The 22487-nt window shown below is 54.5% G+C and overlaps 1 protein-coding gene across 3 annotated transcripts in view; it reads right to left on the bottom strand.

Annotated features, from left to right (window-relative positions):
- Positions 1-1791: 1791 nt before the first annotated feature.
- GRHL3 (grainyhead like transcription factor 3) overlaps positions 1792-22487 on the bottom strand; it is a 99038-nt gene continuing 78342 nt past the window's right edge. The window contains exons 2-16 of one of the 3 annotated variants that reach the window (XM_063177517.1): positions 14272-14458; positions 13500-13561; positions 12165-12504; positions 11935-12014; positions 10268-10421; positions 9305-9416; positions 9053-9147; positions 7377-7535; positions 6865-6943; positions 6480-6613; positions 5946-5980; positions 5235-5323; positions 5069-5154; positions 4134-4198; positions 1792-2654 (exon numbers count right to left, since the gene is read on the bottom strand). In XM_063177517.1, the coding sequence (XP_063033587.1) occupies positions 2540-2654; positions 4134-4198; positions 5069-5154; positions 5235-5323; positions 5946-5980; positions 6480-6613; positions 6865-6943; positions 7377-7535; positions 9053-9147; positions 9305-9416; positions 10268-10421; positions 11935-12014; positions 12165-12504; positions 13500-13561; positions 14272-14458 (1792 nt within the window). In that variant the 3' untranslated portion in view covers positions 1792-2539. Of the gene's footprint in view, positions 2655-4133; positions 4199-5068; positions 5155-5234; positions 5324-5945; positions 5981-6479; positions 6614-6864; positions 6944-7376; positions 7536-9052; positions 9148-9304; positions 9417-10267; positions 10422-11934; positions 12015-12164; positions 12505-13499; positions 13562-14271; positions 14528-22487 lie in introns of those variants that run through there. The other 2 variants (XM_063177518.1, XM_063177519.1) reach the window with 2 other exon arrangements.

Below are 22487 nucleotides of genomic sequence, written 5' to 3'. Positions count from 1 at the left end.
AGAGTGGGATTCCTGTGTCAGGATTTCTCTCAGACTCTGCTCACCATGAGCAGGCCTGTGCTGGCCTGCCAGGGCTGGCTCACAGGCAGCTAATTAGTGGTACTCAGTTCTAAGAATTGGGAGATGATCATTAACTAAAATTGGTTTGAAAGCTTCCAGTTTGTAGATGTTGAGTAATTAAAACAAGCAATGGGCTCCTCTGTGTTCTCCTGAGAGCTGCCAGTGCTGGAGGCTGGGGAGTGACCCTGGAGGGGGTGGGAGTCCGGGAGAAGGGCAGGGGCAGATGCTGCTGGCCAGGGACGGGCACTGGGGTCTGTCACCCACCCTGTGCTCAGCACGACTCCAGACACCCCCTCTGCCACCCCCAGCGCAGCCCAGGTGAGCTCTGAGCACAGCAGCTCCCGAGGGAGCCCCGAGCAATCCCTCGCTGCTTTCACACGACCTTTGGTGCTCGGGGTGAAAATCGCCTTCATCGCTCCTATCTCAATCTTCAAAAGGAGCTGGTGGGCTCCGGGCAAGGAGTCAGGAATGCTCTCACATATTTGGGAGCTCTGCTTTGCGCAACCTCCCAGCAACTCGCCTTGGCTGGAAGGGATGAGCGATACTGAGCCAGTCAGCAAAACACCCACCTGGCCGGGCAGGGCTGGGGACTCTGCCCCGGCAGCGCTTCCCTGCTCGCAGCCGGCACCGGGACCCGGCCCGGCCCGGCCAGGACTGCCCCGAGCCGCACGGAAACACTGCCGGGTCTGCCCCCATCCCAGCCCAGGGCGGGCAGTCACTGTCCCAGTGCACACCCAGGGCTGCAGCCCCTGCAAAAGCCAGGAGGGGTTTGTGGGAAAGGGAGCCCCGAAACATCCAGCAAAATTCATCCTTGTTCTGCTGGGAGCACAGAGCTACACCTGAGATGGCTTTTGCTGCTGTAAATCAGGAGTGGTGCTGCTGGGGGAACTGAGGCTCACACGGGTAAATGTTTGTCTGGCAGGAAGATCAGACTTTGAGAGCAACTCACTGAGGGGTGAGAGGTCCCCAAACCCCAACTCTGCGTGCACACAACAGCCCAGGGCTGCCTGCACCCTCCCCAGCCGTCCCCACGGTCCCCTGGCACAGCAGGACACAGGGCACCTGCAGCTTCCAGCTGGAGACACCGAGCTCTGGGGGATTCCTGGTGGGACTGGTTTGAACTGGAGCTGAAACTCTGCTGCAGGAGGACTCACAGAATCAACACTGATTCAGAGCCATCCTGCTGAAGAAGGAGTTTGTGATCTGAAGGAAAGGAGTGCTGGAGAGATCCCAAAGGCTGATAAACCTGCAGCTTATCTGTGTTTCATCTCAGAGGCCATCCTCAAACAGTACTGAAGTAATCCAAAACTCACCAAGCTGACACATTCCAGCATTTCCAAATCCTCTTCCCAGGGCTCTTTCTTTCCTCCCCACTCACAGGCCTCAGGTACATCTTTAACACAGCCAGGAAAAGCAGAGGATGAAGAAGAGGGAGGAGGAAAGGCCCTGGTTTTCATTTGTCAGAGGATTAATTAGAAAATGCAGGGCTCCCCTTGGCATCTGATGACCCAAATGGGAAGCAGCTTGAGGCAGTTTGAGCACAGGAGTGCAGGGACCCAGTCCCAGCTGGTGACACAGCTGGACACGGTGGCTGCAGAGGGGACACACCTTGGCCAAAACCATCCTGGAGCCCTTTTGGTGCCTCTGGGGTCACCTGCCTGCCCTGGCTCCTGGCCAGCCCATCCCAACTCCAGAGCTGGGGGAAATGCTTCATTTTCAGTCCTTGAGCCTTTATTAGTACAGAATATCCAAAACAACACAACCAACAACACAGTTACAAAAGGAGTTCACAGAGAAATGTGAAGCAGCCTGTGTTTGAAATGCTCTGTGTCACATACTGAGTCCAGTATAAAACAATGCATATTTATACACATATAAAATACAAAAGGAACAACACAGAAATGTATAAACAGGGGTTGTGGAGGCCTCCGTGGTATTTACAGTCAGGGATGTGCAGGGAGGGTGTTCAGCAGGCAGTGTCCATTCAGCTGGGGCTGCAGCTGGGAGAGTCTCTGTGCCAGAGGGGAGCTCAGAGCTCAGAGCCAGGCTCTGCCCTGCTGGGAAAGCTCTGCAGGGGCTGTGGAGAGGCCAGGCCTGGGCTGGCATCACTCCCTGCCAGGGCCTGGGCTGGCATCACTCCCTGCCAGGGCCTGGGCTGGCATCACTCCCTGCCAGGGCCACCAGCTCTGCTCTCTGCCCAGGCCTGGCAGTGTCACCTCCTGTGCCCAGCTCTGAAACGGCAGCTCAGGCCCGCTGCCAGAAGGGAATCAAATATAATAATAAAAATAATAATAATAATAATAATAAAGTCAACAGAGCCAAGTTCCACGTTCACAGGATGATGTCACAGCAGTCTGTGGCCCGGCCCCGGGGCCGTGGGGTTCAAGTCAAGGCAACGAGAGCGGGCACAGGGCTGAGCTCTGTGGGGTCACACGTGCCAGCTCGGAGAGAAGTGCCAGGAAGTGCTGCCTGCAGCTCTTTAGAGCTCTTTGAGGATGATCTGGAACTTGTTCTCTGCCTCTACCATGTCCAGCAGAAAGGCCATGTGGTTGCTGTAGTGCTGGATGATGTTGTTGTCCATGTTCACCAGGATCCTGGAGAGAAGGAGAATGGCTGGGTCAGATGCAGCACATTGAAAGCAGTTCAGCTTCCCCAGTCTGAGGGGCTCAGTCACTGTTAATGAATTAATTAAAGCCATGGCACAGGACAAGGGAAGATCCAGCACAGAACAGTCACCAGCCCCTGGGAGCTCTGTCCTGGCACAGTCAGGAGTTCCAGGGGCTGCTGGCACTGGGGGTCTGGCCCTGCCCAGTGCATCAGAATCCTCCTGGCTGCACCAGCCCCAGCAGCACCCCAAGCCCTGGCTCCAGCTCTGGCTCCAGCTCTGGCTCCAGCGGGGCCCCCACAGACTCTGTGGGTACCCAAAAGCTTCCCCAGCAGAGCTGGTCCCTCCCTCTGTGCCTGCCCCAGAGCAGGGAGCCACAGAAGTCACCTGTGCCCCTTGTGCTGAGCCACAAACAATCCCAGGGATGCTGATCAGGAATCAGCCCTGGATTGTTCCTCCAGCCCAGACCTCAGCAAGATCCAGAATTGCTCATGATTGCTCCTGAGTCACCCTGGGACCGAGCTCGTGTGCTGAGCTCACCCCTGTGGCAGGGCCATGGCTGGGGCAGGCCCTGCCCTGCTGCCAGGCCAGGCAGTCCCACTGAGCTGCACTGGCTCTCACCTGATGGAGATCTGCCCCTCAAGCTGTAATTACCAGGGAAGATTGTTTAGGGTGGAGCAATAGGATAAAATTACTGAAAATTAAATCTGGGGGAGCAGGAAGCTGGGCCTGACCCTGCCACCAGCCTGAGTGCAGCTATCTCCAATCTCCCACACTTCAGGAGTAGCTGCTGGCATGGGTCACATCCAGCCTTCATTAAACCAGGTGTCAAAATTATTTATTTAATCTAATTTCCAGGTGTGGCCTTTCCTTTTCATGAGATACCTCTTTGCTCCTCCTGCCTGGTTTCCCTCTCAGTCATCACCAAACACTCACCACTTATCAGATAAGGCATGAACAAAGCCAAAGCCAAAGTGAGTGAGGTGGCCTCTCCCCTGAAGCCACCAGTGCTGCTCTTTTCCTTTGGGGAGAAAATTCCCATTTCTGGGGCTAAGGGATGAGCAGCATCAGCAGCAGGTGGAAGAATTCAGAGGCTCACTATGGCCCACCCCTCACCCTGAGCCAGGGACATTCCAGCATTTTTTGGAGCAGCAAACACTGATCCCTCTCTGATAAGTTCTCCATAACCTCAGGCTTTCAGACTGAGACAAAGGATCCCCAAACAGTTCCACCTTCACCCAACTTCCTTCCCTTGGGAGACTTTATCCTCCAAACAAGTATAATACAAACAAGCATTATCCCAAATCTTTAAAGCCCAGAAAGATCTGAGTTTTATATGCTGCAAATAGCAGAGCCTGCCATGGCTCTACCTTTTATTATCTTGTTAAAATGCTCCTGGAGCCAATGGCAGGGGCTGGAGGGAACAGCTTTGTAGGCACATCAGAAATCAGATGAGAGATTAGCTTACCCTCTTTTGCACTTTTTGTAGACTTTGTAAATGCTTTCTTCAGGAAGCCCATATTTTTCTGAAATCTGTGAGAGAAAACATGGCAATTTCTCATACTTGTAAAGTGAAATTCCCATGATAAAAATCAAAGATACCAGCGAGCCAGTGTTCAGCAGCAAAGGATTCCCCCTCAGTTTTACTGCAGAGAACAAAACCATGACCTGAACATTCTGCTGGGCAAGCTCAGTTTTGGTTTGGGGTGGCAGGAGTTTTGGAGGTTTTTGCCAAGCATTTTCCATGAAGGTTTTTGACTCTCTGTGGTGAGGGATGGGGGAAGGAGAAGATGGCAAAGAATGCTCTGTGCTGACATTTTTCAAACGCCCTATTTTTAAAAGTTTGTAAAACCAACAGAGCTTCAAGTGCAGCCATAAAGCCACCCCAAATCTGGGAGGTTTATTGTTTGTTTCCTTCCCAGCAGTCTCCAGAGAGGGCTGGGTTATCAGAGATGCTGCTGATAACCATGACAGAAATATGTCCTTGTGCTCCTCAAACACAGCCAGGGAATTCCAGCACGAGGCCAGGGAGGGTTTCAGATCACACATGCCCAGCCTGGAGAATGGAAAAGGTGTTTGACAGTGGAAAATATGAATGTGCTGTCACAAGAGGAGACTTCCCTGAGGATCTGGATGGGGCAGGAGGTGTGATCCTCACTCTGCAGCACAACACAGCCACGCCAGGAGCTCTGGGGACAGCTCAGCTCCTGCTCCCACTTCCATTCCCATTCCAAGGGAGAGCAGGCAGGGGACATGAGCAGCCCATGTCCAGCTCCCTGTTCACCAGCCCCATCCCCTTTTATCTGCAGTTTGTCCATTCCCAGGGGGCTGGGGACACTCCCAGGGGTTTGGAGACACTCCCAGGGGGTTGGGGACACTCCCAGGGGGTTTGGGGACACTCACAGCTGTCCTGAGGCCCTGCAGGTCCGGGGTCTTCAACATGAGAGCATCAAACACCTCCTCGGCCTCCCTGCGCACGTAGAGCAGCACTGCAGGAGAACAGGGCCTGCTCAGGGGCTCTGCCAGGCTCCCAAAGCCCCGTGCTCAGGGGTTGGGGTTCCAGGGTTACCTCTCTGGGGATCCTCGTCCTTGCTGTGCTTTGGGGGCACCGCGTCAAAGTCGTCACCGAAGGAGGCCCCGCTCCGCTTGAGGGGCAGCCTGGGCAGGGACAGACACAAACACACTCAGAGGGCACAGAGCAGGGACAAACACACTCAGGAGGGCACAAACCCCTGCAGCTGCCCAGCCTCTGCCTGAACAGCCACTCGCTCCCACAGCCAGCCAGCAATTAACTGTTGGTTTGTAATTACAGCAGCACGGGACAGCTCAGAGAGGGCCAGCAGAGGTTTGGGGTCACCAAACCAAAAATCCTCCTGCACCTCCTGTGGGGCACTGGAATCCCCACACAGAGGGCCCAGGCTGGGGGGAATTCTGCTTTTCAATTCTGATCCCACTTCATTCCAGATTATTCTCCAGCCTCTAGGTGTTTGAGCCCTTCAGTGCCAGTTGTGATGTTTTATTCTCCCTTTCAGACATTGTCTCCATGAGAACAGCAGGACAATCAGGGAGCAGCTCGTGTTGGAGTGACAGGGACAGGAATGTGTCCATGTTCCTGCAGCCCTGAGTCCCTGCCAGGACAAGGTTTAACGCATGTTCTGACTCTCAGGGCATCAGGGACACTCTGAGCTGAGTTATCCTGCCCTGGGGTATCCAACAGCCCTGACATTCCCAAAGGAACAGAGCAGTTGATGGATGGGAAATGCACACTGTGCATCCTCACCTGTTTGCAGAGTTGGGAACAGCAGGAGGGAGCACCTGGAATGCAAAGGAAATGGATCTGTGAGTGTGCACAGCATCACTGTGTGCTGGACAGGCTGGGGGAGGCAACTTGGGCACACTTTACACGTGATTTCCCTCCTCCTGACCCATCAGTTTTCCCACATAATTAAACCCAAACATCTGTTTCTTAGATTAAATGAAATTTGATGTAAAGACCTTCCCCAGATTCCCTGGTTTTGACAAACTGAGGCAGGGAATGCTGAGGAGCTCTGAAGGCCACTGGACAGAGGACCCACACAGGCACAGAGATGGTCACATTTTGCTATAATTTATTTTCTACTGCTAGTTTTGCCCCCACTACAGTCCTGTGCAGGTGTGTAAAGCACAGGAACACCTGCAGAGATTCTCCCACCCTGCACTGCTGCATGGCCAGGCCCTCAGGACTGGAGTTCAGCTCAATCCCACAGAGCTGGGCTGGGGTTGGGGCTCGGGGGCTCAGCGCAGCCCGGAGGGGGAGCCAGGCCGGGGCACTCACCGAGCCACACCGCTGGGGGGCGGAGAAATGCACGTTGGGGATGAAGAGCACGGGCTGCGTCTCCAGGTCGCTCTCGGGCCGCAGGAAGGTGATCTCGTTCCCTCTGAAGCCAGAGAGCAAACAGCCTTTGAGACCTACAGACGGAGAGTCCAGTTCATCTCAGCCCCTCGCTCTGGAACGGGGGAGCTCCTGCCCAGGGACAGGACCTGCAGCAGCTCCAGGGCAGCCCAGGACCATCGCCAGGGGCTGGGGGTGCTCCTGAGGGGCTTTGGGAGGGGAAGGAGCCCAGCAAGGGCCTGAGGGCAGCAGGCCTGGGGACAGCCAGGGCCATGGAAGGGACAGCCAGGGCCAGGGATTTCAGCAGGGAGCACACACAAACGCTCACCATTGTTGTTGGAGTCCAGGCATTTTCCTTTCCTTCTGAACTGTTTCCTTTCATCATCCCTCATTTTCCTCTCTGCTCCCTGTGGGAAGATCCAGTGAAATTTAGGACAGTGACATTTCCAACATTGATTCCATGGCCACCTCTGGGGTGTGACCATTGAGGTGAAGGCATCCTTAACTCAGAAAAACCTCAGGGACCTTCCCTAACCCAAGCCAAGACTCTCTGACACTCAGAAATTAGAAAAACAAAAAGAAAATTTGCTTCTAAAAATGAAACACACAGGCAAGAATAGCTGTGAGAAATTTTTCCATGGGAAGATACCTGAGACTGGGGAAGAACCTCCAAGGAAACTCTTGTCTCTTTTGATATTTAACAACTAGTCAAAAATAGAGTCAGCAATGGAGTTTATTGTGAGCACAGTCAGGGGTCTGGGCTGTTCTGGGCTCTCCCAGCCTCTCTGGTTTCACTCCTGGGGCCAGCTGTGTTTTGGGATGGAGGAAGGAGAGCTGTACCTTGTCACAGAAGATCTTGATCTGGCACACAGCCCTGTGCACCAGCTGGCTGCTGCCGCTGCCGCAGTCGTAGGTGTCGATCTGCAGGTTCAGGGGCACCCCCTTCACCCCCTTCTGGGAGGAGAAGTCTGTGCTCAGGCAGTTCACCCCGATGAACACCTGCAAACAGGGACAGCCTTGGTGCTGCTGGCAACCTCCCCAAAAGGGGCCAAAGCAGCTGCTGAGGCTCCTCAGCCCTCCCAGGGCAGCTGGATTCCAGCTGAGCCTCTCCCCCACAGCTATTCCAGCTCTTTAACTCAGCCTCTCCCCTCCCCAAATCCTGCCTGGGGATGTTCTTGCTGATATTTCTGATCTCTCATTTGAAAGGGACCCTCAGACAGCAAAGCCCTGCAGGAAGGGAGGAGGGCAAGGCTGCAGCCTCAGGAATTGCCCAGCAGTGCTGCCTAAATAAATATTCATCCCACACTGGGCTCTTTTATCACCAGGAGGGAGTTCACTCCAGGGGGAACTCTGGAAGAAAAGCTGAGCACAGCTCGAATCCAAATTATATCTCCAAGCTGCCAATTCACTGGAATTCCCCTGGACCCTGGGGACAGATTTGCAAGTGGAGAAGCTCCCAGAGCTCCCCCAGCTGAGGATTTCAGCCCTGACACCCAATGTCAGCTCCAGTCAGTTCTTAGGAAAGAAAACCTCTTCACTGGGGGAAAAAGTTTAATTGGAGAGAGCAGTAACAGGTGCCATGGCCAACCCAAATACCCAAATACCTGAGCCCTCCTGTTCCAGCCCCTGAGCCCTCCTGCCTCACTCCCACTCTCTGAGTCTCACCTCTCCCTGCCCCAGGCCAGTGAGTGAGCAGAGTTTCTGCTAAGAGTTAAATCCAGTTTTGCTGAGATGCCCCCAGGGCTTGCCACATACCTGACATATTTCCATTTCTGACAGCTCTGCCTTGAAGACATTTGTTAACCTCTTGGGTTGTAAAAGACCCAGGTTGCCTTTGGGCTTATTGAGATCCCAAAGCCAGGCAGGGTTTTCCCAAGCCTCAGAGACCTGGGCTATTTATGCTTTTCTTTTATTTCCTTGGTTACTTCATCTGTTTTTCAATCCCCACTAGATACAAAGTGTTAATGAAAGGTCTGAGCAGAAGAGGCAGAGCTGCAAAGGCTTTGCTGTAATGAACTTTGCTGATTTTAAGGTGAAAAGGGATCTGTGACCTGCCTGGCTCCATCCCACAGAAGGGTGGTCAGTCTGTCTGCATCACCCTGGGGTGGTCAGTCTGTCTGCATCCCCCTGGGGTGGTCAGTCTGTCTGCATCCCCCTGGGGTGGTCAGTCTGTCTGCATCCCCCTGCTGCCAAGGGGGCTCTTTGTTCTCTCAGCTGGCACTTATTCAAACAGGCTGCAGGTACACGTGAGCAGAGCCCTGAATTGCTGCAAAACCTTTTCTTCAGAGTTATCCATCAGCACTAAGAAAACATCCCCGAGCCAGGCTGGGTGTACCCAGAGTGTTTGTTGGCTCATGGCAGTGCTGGAGCACTCTGAGCACGGTGTCCTGCTGTCCTGCCAGGCAAACACTGCAGTGGCTCTGCCTCCCTCTGAGCTCTGGGCAGGGCTGGGCTCTCAGGAGGGAGCTGCAGCCTTGCTGAGGACCATTCCCAGCTCCCTGCAGGGCAGTTTGTACCTTGGCTTCCTCGTGGATGTTCCACACGAAGGACAGGGCGTTGTAGGCCAGCTCCTCGATGTTCTGCACCGTGTTGAAGTTCTCCTTGCAGTCAGCTGCAAGGAGGGGAGAGCAGTTAGCACCGGGGCTGAAACTGGAGACATCAAGGGGCCTGCCAGCCCCAAATCCTGCCCTGGCTGACCCCCAGAGCCAGGGAGGCCCTGAAGAGGAGGCAGAAGCTGCCCAGCCCCCAGGTGTGGCAGCCCCTCGTACCCACGTCGATGACTCTCTGCTTGGCCGTGGGCTGCCGGGAGTGCCAGTGCTTCCAGAACTTCAGCTGCTCCGTGGGGATCTTCTCATTGTCAAACACAATCATCACCACGCTCTGCAACACAGCCAGCACAGCCAGCTCAGAGCAGAGCAGTGATCAGTGTCCCCTGACCAGCACAGAGCAGTGGTCAGTGTCCCCTGACCAACACAGAACAGATCAATGTCCCCTGAGCAGCACAGAACAGATCAGTGCCCCCCTGACCAGCACAGAGCAGTGATCAGTGTCCCCTGACCAGCACAGAGCAGTGATCAGTGTCCCCTGAGCAGCACAGAGCAGATCAGTGTCCCCTGGCCAGCAGAGAACAGATCAGTGCCCCCTTGACCAGCACAGAGCAGTGATCAGTGCCCCCCTAACCCGGCACAGAGCAGTGATCAGTGCCCCCTGACCAGCACAGAGCAGATCAGTGTCCCCTTGACCAGCACAGAACAGATCAGTGCCCCCCTGACCCAGCACAGAACAGTGGTCAGTGCCCCCCTGACCAGCACAGAGCAGTGATCAGTGCCCCCTGAGCAGCACAACCAGCACAGAACAGATCAGTGCCCCCTGACCAGCACAGAGCAGTGGTCAGTGCCCCCTGACCAGCACAGAGCAGTGATCAGTGCCCCCTGAGCAGCACAGCCAGCTCAGCACAGGGCTCAGCAGTGATCAGTGCCCTCCTGCACAGCCCCCACAGGCCCTTTGTGCAGCCCTGAGCTCCTGTGACAGGTTCCAGCTGCCAGGGAGGCTCTGCAGGGCAGCAGAGGATTATCCTGGGGGACTGAATCCACCCCATTCACCCCTTTAAGCCAACATGAGCCACAAAGCCATTCCTGCTCACGTTCAGCTCCGTTCCCAGGCCAGAGGAGCTGCTGGATGTCCCATTCCAGAGCTGTCAGCAGAGCTGTCAGCCTGTCTGTGCCTCTTACCTTCACTTTATTTGAGGACAAGTGCAAACATTTGCTGTCTCCAGCTGTCCGCAGTGTGATGGGGTAGAACTGTCCTTTGTTGAGGTAGGCCATGGGAGAGTCCCCAGATTTGATGTGAATGGCTTTGGGTGACCCCAGCGTGTATTCAAAGTCACTTGGATGGAACAAAGAGAGAAGGATGAATAAGCACACGCTGCTGTTTCACTGCAAAAGCAAAACAGAGCCCCAGGAGCCTCCACCCCACGGGTTACAGGCTCCAGTTTCTGCTCCATTCCCCAGCTCACACACCCTGACACAGCACAGCACATTCTGATCCTCCCCAACACCCTGGGGAGCAGCACTGCCCCAACAGCCTCATTTTACCCCCAGCTTTGGCTTAAAAACCCCTGGATGTGACTGCAGCCAGTGTTTGTGTGTGGATGGCAACAGAACCATTGCTCAACCAGCAGCCTGCAGCAAAACACACAAAAATGGGGACCTGGGAAGGGACTTTTACAACATCTAACTCAGGTTCCTGGCTCCAAATCCATCCCCATAACTGGAGAGCCAGGAGGACTCTCCCTTAGTGGCCCTGTAGAAGAAGGACCTGAGGACACCAACACCTGCTTGGCTGTGCAGAGCTGGGCTCAGATCCCAGCTCACACCCTCACTGTGGTGGGCACCAACTTTAATCTGTACAGAAAAGCTTTGTGGTGGCACACAGAGAAGGTGACACTGCTGGCAATGGAAATTGAAAGAAGAGCCTGAATTCAGCAGCTCTCAGGCCTTCACCAGCAGCTGAGCACTGAAACCGTGAGGCCACAGCTGGTTTCTGCTGGGAGGGATCTGTGCAAGCCACCACCTGCACAGGAGCCTTCACTCAGACCCTTCAAGTGCCCTGTTTAGTCACCAACCCATCTTCTTCCTGCTCCACCTCCTGTGATGCCATCTCTGAAGATGGGCTTGGCAGCTCCTCTTATCTGCAGCCAGGAGAGCCAGAGGAGTTCAGTGCACAAATAAACAGTGAGCAGGAGCCTCTGCTGTCTGTGTGAACATCCCCACGTCTGACAGCTGACTCACCCAGTCAGCTGACTCAGGAGCAAATAAAAAGTGGGAGGTGAAATAATGTTACCTGCTGGGAGGTTTGATTTGGTATCTGGAGCAGCAAAGCTCAGCCTGGCAGAGGGGTGGAAAGGAGGAAGAAATCCCTCTCATGTTTTAGGAATGAGAGGCAGTGGCACCCTCTAAAATCAAGGCTGACTAACAGTGCTAAGTGAGAACCCAAACCTTAGATTAGGGGAGGCTGATGATCACCCTCCTGCCCTGGCAGCCTCCTTTCCCTGTCATTTACCCCACTCCCAGTGGCCTGTGGGGACACGGTGCAGCCACCTGGTCCCTCTGTGTCACCAGGCCAGCAGGAAGGGGCTGTCACCCTGGGATGGGACAGCAGCTGGCCCTGCACTGGCCCAGTCTGGGGGCAGAGCAATCCCAGCTTTGGTCCAAAAGCTCACGGGGCAGCCCCTTGCTCCAAAAACACCAGGGAGACACAACTGTGTGTGCACAAGCACAGGATCTGTCATTTGTACTGCTCACTGCCAAGGCTGGACTGGGGACAGGAAAGGGATGCAGTCCTTCCCCAGGAAAGAGCCAAGAGTTCCTGGAATCCCAAAGCCCTGGCCTGCTGGTACCTCTTCACTCCATCTGAGGGGTAACTCTCGGGGCAGGGTGGCTCTGGCTGGGGTTTGAGGATGTCACTGAAGAGCAATGTCTGCAGACAAGAGCAAACACAAACCAAGAGTCAAACCTCTCATGGCTTTGGGCATTCACCTCCCCCAGACACCACAACAGACCTCCAAAATGAACATGAACCCCAGAAATGCCCCAGGACCAGCCCAGTGCCCCCAGAGCCCAGCCTGACCTCCTGGGGGTCCTCCTTGAAGGTGCTGTCGGGCTGCCAGCGCTGCTGGGCCGGGGCCATGGGCAGGCTCTCAAACAGGGAGTTCAGGGAGCTGCTGTCATACACGTCCCCAGGGGCCACCAGGAAGTTGTCTGGGGTGGGTTCCAGCTTGCTGGTGCCTGGAGGGAGCAGGGCTGCCTTGTGAGGAGCAGGGACACCCTCGAGACTCAGGCCATTCTTCTTGGGGGGCTCGCAGAACTCCTGGCTCATGGAGACGTTCTCTGACAGCAGCTTCATGAGATGGGCTGAGCCATCGAAGGAGGGCAGCTCAGGCTCATAGTCCATCCCGTGGCAGTGCCTGCTGGAGACAGTCCTGGCTCAGGGCAGGGCACAGAGGGCACCCCCAGCTCGCTGGCACTGCCAGCAGGGTCTGCCTGTGCTGCTGGCCTGGCTGCCTGCTGACCCCGAGTCAGTGCCTGGGAGCCCTGACAGCCCCTGGGGATCTCCACCCACAGCTCTCAGGGCAGGCAGCAGAGCCAGAGGTGCTCAGCAGATCAGGGATGAGCACAGGGAGTCAGGGAATCTGGTCTGGATGTGGTTTGGGGCTGCACATCCACTGCTCCTTCATTTCAGAGCAGCAGGGGTGATAACAAAGGTGATGCTGTGTGGGCTGTCCATCACAAGTCTTTTTATGGCTTATCAATGCTCAAAGTTGATTTTTTTATGCCCTTTTTTAAGGAAAAACAATTACTGTACAAATTCACAAACTCCAGCAACTTAGGAAGCAAACACTAAAAGCAGCTCAGTTTACTTCTGAAAGGGTGAAGTATCACTGGAGCTTTATTCTGTCAAGTGGTTCAAAACTGACAGTGCCAAAGTACAGCACCCAGGGAGGGGAACTGAACTCACAGTGGCAAATGAGGCATTAATTTAATAGTCAATTATCTGAAAACCTCAAAGGACAAATGGGAGTCACTGGAGGAGAATCCTGGGAGAGTGGAACAGAAACTCTCAGGGAATGAACCAGGATTTTGCCATTCAGTGCTCAATCCTTCTGCCTTTTGCAATTGTCACAAAATAGCAACTAAAGGCAATTTCTGCTGCTGCAAATCAGCAGAACCCCTGTGAGCACAGCCAGACAGATGCTCAGCTGTGTAAATGGGTGTAGCTCCATTTATCCCTGCTTGGGACCTGGCCTAAAGAATTTTAATGTGTGTCTCAGGGTTAATGAGCTGCACTGTTGCTGGTAATAACACCGTGCTTTGATGTCTATTTTCTGCAAGCTCAGAGCCCATCCTGCACTTCAGCAGCTGCAGCAGAGTGAGGCAGCCCCAGAGAGCAGGAACTGAAGCCAACCTCTTTGCCAGGTCATTGCGTGCCACCATCCCAGCTGGCAGGATCCTCTTCTCCTTGGGCACCTGGGACAGGGCAGAGTTTGGTTAGGGCAGGATTTTGGTAAAGGGAAACAGAGCAGAGTTAGCCCTGGCTACGAAAACCCCACGAGAAGAACAAACAGCAGAGCTGGGCTCTGCCCCGGGCTCCCAAATAACCCTGGACAACCACAGCAGCTTCTCTGGGCAGGACCTCCAAAGCCCCCAAGTGAGTGGGGACACCATTGCTATTGCTTCCAGTCAGAGCCCATTGCTCAAAGCTCCTTCCTCCAGCAGCACTGGGAGAACAGAACTGGTGGGGTCTGCAAGGCTGCTCCAGCCCAACAGCCCTCAAAGCCCCCATGGATAAAAATCCAGACTCAAGGCACTGGGTTCAGCTTTTCCACATGCTCTGAATTCCCTCCAAGTGCTGGGTTGTGCCTCAGTTTACCTTTGGGGATACCAGTGTGGTGTTGGATAAACAACTGGGGGGGCTCAGGAGATGGGGGGGCTCAGTAGAGGGGTCCCCTGATAAGGTGGTACATGTTTTACACATATTCTGCACCTCTTTTACCCCAGTTTTACCCCAGTTTTACCCCGGTTTTACCCCAAGTTTTACCCCGGTTTTGCCCCAGTTTTACCCCGGTTTTGCCCCAGTTCTGCCCTGGTTTTGCCCCAAGTTTTACCCCGGTTTTGCCCCAGTTTTGCCCCAGTTCTACCCCGGTTTTGCCCCAGTTCTGCCAGCCCAGGGCACCCACCATGTAGTAGTCGTAGAGCAGGCTGAGGGCGGCCACGCTGTCGTCGTCCCCGTTCACCCTCATCATGGCCTTGGTGGCTGCAGTCAGGGGGTTCTCCAGGTAGGTTTTCCAGGCCTCATCCTCGCTGGTGTAGGGGAATTTCTGGAAGCTCATGGTGTCATTCTTCATCAGGCGCACGGATCTGAAACTGGGGGGAGCGGGAATGAGGAAGGAGCTTTTCCCACAGAGCTTTCCGTGGACACAGGAAGGGCTTCCCCAGGGCTCTGTGGGATCAGGAGGGATCTTCTCCTGGTGCTGAACTCCCTTTGGGAGCCTTTGGGGTCAGCTCCTCTGCTGCTGCAGCTGGGCACAAATCCCAAATCCAGGCCAGAGCTCCCCTGGCAGCTGCTCCCTGTCCTGCCCAGGGAGGCCAAACCCCCTCAGCCCCACTGCCCTGTCCCAGGTGCTGGGCACTAACAGGGAGCAGGCAACAATTTTCCCTTGGATGTGGAGCTCCAGGCCAGCACAGCCCCAGTCAGACACAGGCACTCAGTGCCCAGAGGAAACCAAAGCTCATTGTTTCCCTTTGCTGCAGTCCATGGTTTGAAATTATTTTTTCCCAGTTATTTGTAGGTGATTTTACTCAGAGGGAAGCAGACACAACCCCCTCCCTTCCACTAAAGAATTCCTGACTGAGGTGAGGCTCGTGGGACTACGTGAGAAGCAACACACCAAAATAAGGCCCTGCCTGTCCTCACTTCTGGCACTTTCTCCAGGCCCCTCCATCTTATGTTAATAAACTGTCAGACACTGAATTGCCCAAACATTGGTCATCTTTCCCTTTCCTCCAGCAAGCCCTGCCAGCAGTGCCTCTGTGCATTCCCTGGGAGGTTGGAATCGTGGAATCCTGGAATTGTTTGGGTTGGAAAAGCCCCCAAAAATCATTGAGTCCAACCTTTGAGGGAAACCCAGCACACCCACAGAGGCTGAGCCTGCTCAGCCCTGCTCCTGTCACACCTTCCTGTGACAGTGACCTTCCTGTCACCACCCCTGCCCACACCATTCACCATCAAATAACACCTCCATGGACAGAAATTCCCTTTTCCTCAAAGTCCAGGAAGGGCAAGACTGGGTTTTATTAGAAGAAAGGTTTTAAAAACCTCTTTAAATCTCCAAATTTGCCAGGAGCTGACTGGAATTGAACCAGGACATCACCTGATGTTTGTTCATGGAAAGGCAAAGGAAACTTCAGGAGTTACAGCAATGAATGCTGCAGTTTAATGGCATTTCTATAAGGAATATGTTGTTTCATTAAGCCATTCCATGTGTTTATAATAAGTCCTGGTGGAGATTTTTAAGTGAATCATTCAGAGAACAATCATTCCTCCTGGGAGGAACCTGGCATCCCTGAAGCTCCCATGGAGCAGATTCACCTTAAACCGTGCAGGGACAGCTTGGGGTGCTCCAGCTCAGCCTCCCGAGCTCTGCTTGGCTCAGGCTCCTGCTCTGGTGCCTCCCCTGCCCAACAAACAGATGCCAGCACGGAATCCCTCTGCAGGTCAGGAGTTACCGCTGCTTGTTTCCATGAGGCCGCCGGGGGCTGTTCCTGCTGTCCCTGCGCCTTCCCCTCAGCAATCCTCTGCTCTCCCCGCACCCGAGCTCGGGAGGCTCCCGGGGCTCCGTGCCCGGCGGGGCAGGGCCGGGCAGGGCTGGCACCGCTCCCGGGCATAGCGGGCCCGCTCTCAGCCCCGCAGTGCCGGGGCAGTTTCGTTGTCTTAGCGCTTCTCACGCAGCCTTTCTCCCTCCTCCTCCTCCTCCTCCTCCTGCTCCCGCTGCCTCCCGGGGCCCGGCAGTGACTCAGGCTCGGCTCTCGGGCCCGGGCAGGACCCGCAGCTCCCCGATCCTCCCCAGGGACAGCGGCTCCGACCTGGGAACCGGCAGGGATCAACACACGGGGCAGGATGGGGCAACAAAGCACTCGGGAGCTTAAAAACACCCATACATTACCTGGGAGATTCATCCTCCCTCAGCTAAAGCATTCCTTGTGTGAGTATTCCCTTCTGCCCCTCACCTCTGCTGGGAGAAACCTGGAAAAGGCACCCAGGGCCACCCAGGGCCACCTGCACTGCCACAGCCTGGAGAGGGCAAAGGAAAAGGGCCCTGAGCTGGAGAGAGCCCAGCGTGGGCACGCAGAGCCCCTGGTGCTCCTGAGCAGTGGGAACAGCAGAGCTCAGGACAGCAGGACAGCAGGACAGCAGGACACACAGCTGGGAGGTGCTCAGAACCCACAGGGGCCTGGAGAGGCACAGCAGCTGCTCCATGCACTGGGAACTGCCCTGGGTGACAGGAATTGCACCTTGATCCCACCTTGCTCCCATTCCAGAGTCCCTGGGATCCCTGTGAGTGGAGCCCCTCAGAACCCACCCTGCAGGAACTGAGGGAGCACCCACCCCATCCACCCATCCTGGGACCAGCCCTGCTCTGACCCTGCTCCCAAAGGCCACCACAGCTCCCCAGTGCCTGAGGTGATCTGAGATAAGCAGGTGTGTGACAAATCCAAGGCACCTTCCTGACATCAGGGCCTACAGGACACACAGATCCCATCAGCAGCCTCTGTGAGGCACAGCTGCAGGGAGAGACTCAAATCCAGATCCAAACACAGCAGCAAAGTCACCCAAATCCAGAACCAAACACAGCTGAACTTTACTTTGCTCCTGCCTGTGATGCCCCTGCACGTGGCCAGGCCCCGTTTGCCCGTTCCAAGCTCCCTGGTGTGTTTGGCAAGGCCAGAGCTCCTCTCCAGGCCCGGGAAACACAACCCTGGGAGCAGCAGCACCTCCCTGCCCTGTGCACACCGGAGCCGGGGCCATGTGCACTGCAGGGTTTGGGGCAGGGAGCATTTGTTTGTTTCCAAACACTTGGGATGTGACACACGGTGATCCCAGCCCCTCTCCCGCTCCAGCCCAGCCCATCTCTGTTTCCCCAATTTCTCCTGGTGATGGATAAACACTCAGGGCCACGCTGGAAAGGAGAACGTGCCCAAAGGGTCCAGCTGGGGCAGGAAAGAGCCCTTGAACTCCTCCTGCCTCTGTGGTGGCTGTGGGAGCTTTGGTGCCTTTGTTCTCTCCTCTGCACCTGACTGAGCCCAGGCTGACCCTGGCCCTGCAGAGCAGATCCCACTGAGCCCCTGGAGAGCAGCAAACACAGCACAGAGCCCCAGCCCCCAGGAGCTCAGGGGTGCCCAGGCAGCTCCTTGGGGGCTCCACCGGCTCTGGGCTTGGGCAGTGCCCTCTCCTCCCTCCTGGAACGACCCTGGAGCTGCCCAAGTCAGGAGTTCAGGGCAGGATCAGCAGTGCCCTGCACAGGGCAGGGATTGTGGCCTGCAAAGCCCTGTCAGGGGGGACAGAATCCCACCAATCCCAAGTGCTGAGGCCAAAGCTCTCAGCTGAGCTGGGATTTTGGAATTCCTGTGCAGGTTTAATAAACAAGCACACCTGAACACAAAGTGACAGCACAGGCTGCAGTGAGGGCATTGTCACCAGCCCACTCACACAGCCAGGCAAAAATCCAAACAGAGACAGAACCAGGAAAAAAAAAACAACACAGAAAGAAACACAACAAACAGACTAAGGATGGAAAACACGGCTGGGGTGCCAAGCACAACACAGTGTCACCCACAGCAGCTCTGTCCCCTGGCCCTGACCTGCTCTGCCCACGGGACATTTCCTGGGATATTTTCTCTGGCAGCTGGAGAACAATGTGGGCTCTGTCCCTGGCTTTGTGCAGGGGCATTTCAGCAGCCCCAGCCCAGGGCTAGCTCAGCTCAGGCACCTGAGCCTTCCCAGCAGTTCCGTTTTGGGGTGTCCTGAGTTTCAGGGGCATCTGACCCCAAAGGGAGACACAAAACCAGGCCCTGAGCACCTGCTCCCACTTCTGGAATATTGCTGAAAACTCCACTCTCATTCCTGTTCTCATTGTGGACAGACACAGACAATTTATGTACAGTTATTCTGGACACAAACCCCACTGAGGCTCTCAGTGCGTCATCCACCAAAAGGAACATTTCACAGGGAATTTTTGTATATTCTCCAACTCCAACAGCAATGACTTTTAAATAAATGAAATTTTAAAACATCATGTTTTTACAAGATGTGGATTTAAAACCCCCCAGTGGCAGCCATAATACACAAACTTCTGCACTATAATTTGTTTCTTTTTTACTGCTTTTCAGATAATGTGGATTTTTAAGCCAGCGATCAGCTATTATGGGTTGTCTGTGCTGAGAACAAAGCCCAGCTTTACTCAGGGGTCTCTGCTTCCCTCAGCACGTCCTGCCAGAGGCTGCAGCAGGGTCACCCTGGGGGTGTCACAGCTTTCCAAGGAGGAGAGATTGGGGGTTTCAGCCTCTCAGCTCTGTGCTCAGTCCCAGCACAGGGCTCCCCCCAGCCAGGGCTGTGCTGATCCCTCCCTGCCTGGCTGCACGCCTGGCACGGGGCTGGTGCCCTGCTCACGGTGCCAGAGGTGGATCCTGTTGCCCAAGAGGCTCCAGGAAGCTGTGCCAGGGCAGGACACTTGACAGGAGCCTCACATGGAGCTCCCAGCCCTGCCCAGCAGCTGCAGGGCCCTGCAGGGGCACAGCCAGGCTGGGCTGCCCCTGTCCAAACCCTGCAGGGATTTTCTCCTGAGCAATCCCAGCTCCGAGGTGCAGCGTGTCCCTGCTCTGGGGCAGTGTCCTGGGAGCACGGGAGCTGCAGCTTCTCCTTGGCTGCTCCACACAAAACCCAACCCCAGCACAAGGAGCTTCACACAAGGGCTCTGCCAAACAAACCTGAGCCAGGCTCTGCCAAACAAATCTGACTGACCCCATAGCATCAGACATTTCTGCAGAGCTCAGGGTGCCCAGGCAGGGCATGGCAGGAACAGGAGGGGCAGAGCAGGGCTTCAGGGGCAGTGCCAGCCCTGGGGCTCTCAGCACTCGGGTGTGATCAGGCTGGGACAGGGATGGGGCTGGAGCAGCCTCCCCCCACAGCCAGAGCAGCACTGACACCTAAAGGGACAAGAAATGAACCCTCAGAACCTGCAGTGGTTGGGTTGGAAGGGACCGCCCAGGCCATGGCAGGGACACCTCGCACTGTCCCTGCCCAGCCTGGCCCTGGGCACTGCCAGGGATCCAGGGGCAGCCCCAGCTGCTCTGGGCACCTGTGCCAGGGAGGAATTTCCTCCCCATATCCCATCTAACCCCGATCTCTTCCCTATTTCTGAGCCTCCAAGCCCTGGGAACCTGGCTGTGAGCAATGGCATACAATCATATGTTCAATAATGAGTTCCACTCATTTTTTATCATTTTTATCATTACCATTTTTCAGCTGTTGCCTTTTTCCTCCTCACACAACTCCAGGATTCCTGTCCCTGCCAATCAGCTGATCCCAAGGGCTGGCAGGTGCAATCCAGGTACAAGTGCATTTTTGGATGTTACACTGATCAACAGCTCAAACCCCAGCCAGAGCAGATCCTCCTCCAGGAACTCTTTATTCTCCAAATTTCCCTGGAACCATTCCCATGGACCAATCAGCCCCAAATGTGACCCAAAGCATCAAAGCAGAGATACTGAGCAAATGTTGATTCACTCCTGCTTTGAGTCTGGAGTTTATTCAGAGGGCTTTTACTCCTTTGTTGGGAATTGCATAGCAGTTATTTGATTGTTGTTTCTTTAATTTACAAATCTCTTTTTCTCTTTACATAACTTAAAAAAAAAAAAAAAAAAGAATCCGAGCCAGCCTCCCTTGCTCCGGCACGGTTATCCCTTGTGTGCTTTGCTGCCAGGATTTTATAAAAGGGCTTTAACTTTTCATTCACCAGGAGCATAACTCAAGTTTTAATAACACACCTTATGCATGACAAAAATTTGCTTCTGGCGATCATGGTTTCGACCACAAAACCACAACTGGGAGTAACTCCTGGTTAACTCCTTCCAGCCCACGCAGGCAGAGTTAGACACAGGTTCCGTTTAGAAGACTATGGAAATCAGCAGTTAGAATATTTTAGAATAGGCAAAACATCTCCCCCTCCCATGCCCCGCTGCTCCCTTCCAGTCCTCTCTGGGAATTTTAAATCCCAAAAGGGGAGGTGGGAAGGGACCGTGCGGGCCGTGGCATTTTGAGCGTGGGAATGGAGATATCAGAGCTCCTGCACATCTGGGCAGCTGTGCCCGGCTCGCTCCGGGGCTGCTCCCTGGCCATTACCCCAAATCCGCAGCTCCTCGGAGCCCCTCGGCTCCCGCAGGGCCTTGGGCAGCCTCTGCTCAGCTCCTGCCCCGCTGACACCTCCTGCCCTGGCAGCAAACGGGGCTGAGCCTTTCCCTGCTCCTCTGGCGCTGCGGAACTCCCATTGCCAGGGATTCCCACTGCCAGGGATTCCCATTGCCAGGGATTCCCACTGCCGAGAATTCCCATTGCTGAGAATTCCCATTGCCAGGGATTCCCACTGCCAGGGATTCCCACTGCCAGGGATTCCCACTGCCAGGGATTCCCACTGCCGAGAATTCCCATTGCTGAGAATTCCCATTGCTGAGAATTCCCATTGCCAGGAATTCCCATTGCCTGGAATTCCCATTGCCTGGAATTCCCACTGCCGAGAATTCCCACTGCCTGGAATTCCCATTGCCAGGAATTCCCATTGCCAGGAATTCCCATTGCCTGGAATTCCCACTGCCACGAAATTCCCATTCCCTGGAATTCTCACTGCCATGAATTCCCATTGCCAAGGAATTCCCATTCCCTGGAATTCCCACTGCCATGAATTCCCATTGCCAAGGAATTCCCTGCAGAGCTTTGGGCGAGCACCCATCTCCGGCCCGAAATGTCCCCCCGGCCTCTGTTCTGCTGCCGCCGCTGCAGCCCCGCTGAAGTAAAGCGGAATTTCCCGAGATGCCGGAGCCTCCCCAAGGATGGTTTGTGGCAAGGGCTCACCCGGAGCAGCCCCGGGGCTCTCCCCCGGCCCGCAGGCTCAGGGTTAACAGCGCTGGCAGGGCAGAGGCAGCAGCCGTGTAATTCCGGCCCTAATTAGCGATAAATCCATCAATCGCACGCTCCGCGCCTCCCCGCTGCCAGACACAGCCGCAAACACAAAAAGCGCCGGTTCTGAATGACCCAAAAACTTCCGAAAGCGAAAACTGCAGTGACAGATTCTCGATCGATCCGAGCAGATCGATCCCACGATTTACATAAAATAATAATTACTGCCGTGCCTTTGCAGGGTTCTTAATTAGGAGGAGATGGGCTCACACAGCAGCTCTGGTAAACACACTCGGGCGTGCGGCTTCCTCCAAAAAAACACCTTCAGAGCACCAGATCCTTACACAGACAGATGTAATTTCTATTTCTCGATAAATATTTTACAGACAAATCCTTCACGCAGGGTTCTGGACTGGGCTGGCGTTCAGCAGCATTCTGCCAGCCTGACACTTGTTGGCCTTTATTTATTTCAGAGGTGCGAGGCACGAGGTGCTGGGCTGATACCATCAGCATCCAGAACTCCAAAATATATCAGAGGTGCCAAAATTAGAAACCAGGGTTATACAGGATCGATAGGCGTTAAAAGCTTTTTCTTATTTAAAAGAATAAATTATTTTATAGGGTTGTCGTGTGAATAAATTTACTTAACAAAAAAACCAAAACAAACAACACAAAACACCCAAAAACCAAACCCCAAAACAAACAAAAAACCCAAAGAAAGAAAAAAAACCCCGTGCACCCAAACAAACAAAAAAAAATCATAAAGCCCTCAACAAAAACAACAAAAAAAAAAGACACACAACAATCCCCACCCCTAGAAACTAGAGACTGGTAAATACTTTGGAAAGTATTTTGTCAAATAAATAAAGTTAAACCAGATTGCTGCAGCTGCTGTTAGATTTTGTTGGACAGAGGCAGAGCAGATTCCCTTTAGACATAAACCCCATGTGTCAATTTTAGCTGGGGATAAAAAACCAACCAGGATCGTGGTTTTTAACAAGTCCCAAGTGAAAAGGAGTGATTGATTCTGAGGAGTGATTCCTCCCCAGAGCAGCACCAGCGACAGAAAATCAGGAAAATGCTCCCATCCCGTTCTTTCCTGCTTTACCAACAGCTGGGCAGGCAGAGGAGCAGCCCAGGAATCCCCTCCAGCCCCGGTGGCCAGAAAAGGGGAGAAGGGAAAAAGCTGAACTCACTGGGCATTGAGGCAGAGGGGAGAAGGAA

Source organism: Melospiza melodia, chromosome 27, assembly GCF_035770615.1.
Source record: "Melospiza melodia melodia isolate bMelMel2 chromosome 27, bMelMel2.pri, whole genome shotgun sequence".
Classification (NCBI taxonomy): Eukaryota; Metazoa; Chordata; class Aves; order Passeriformes; family Passerellidae; genus Melospiza; species Melospiza melodia.
The sequence above is the reverse complement of the archived record's forward strand: the minus strand, read 5'-3'. Positions and strand labels throughout refer to the sequence as shown.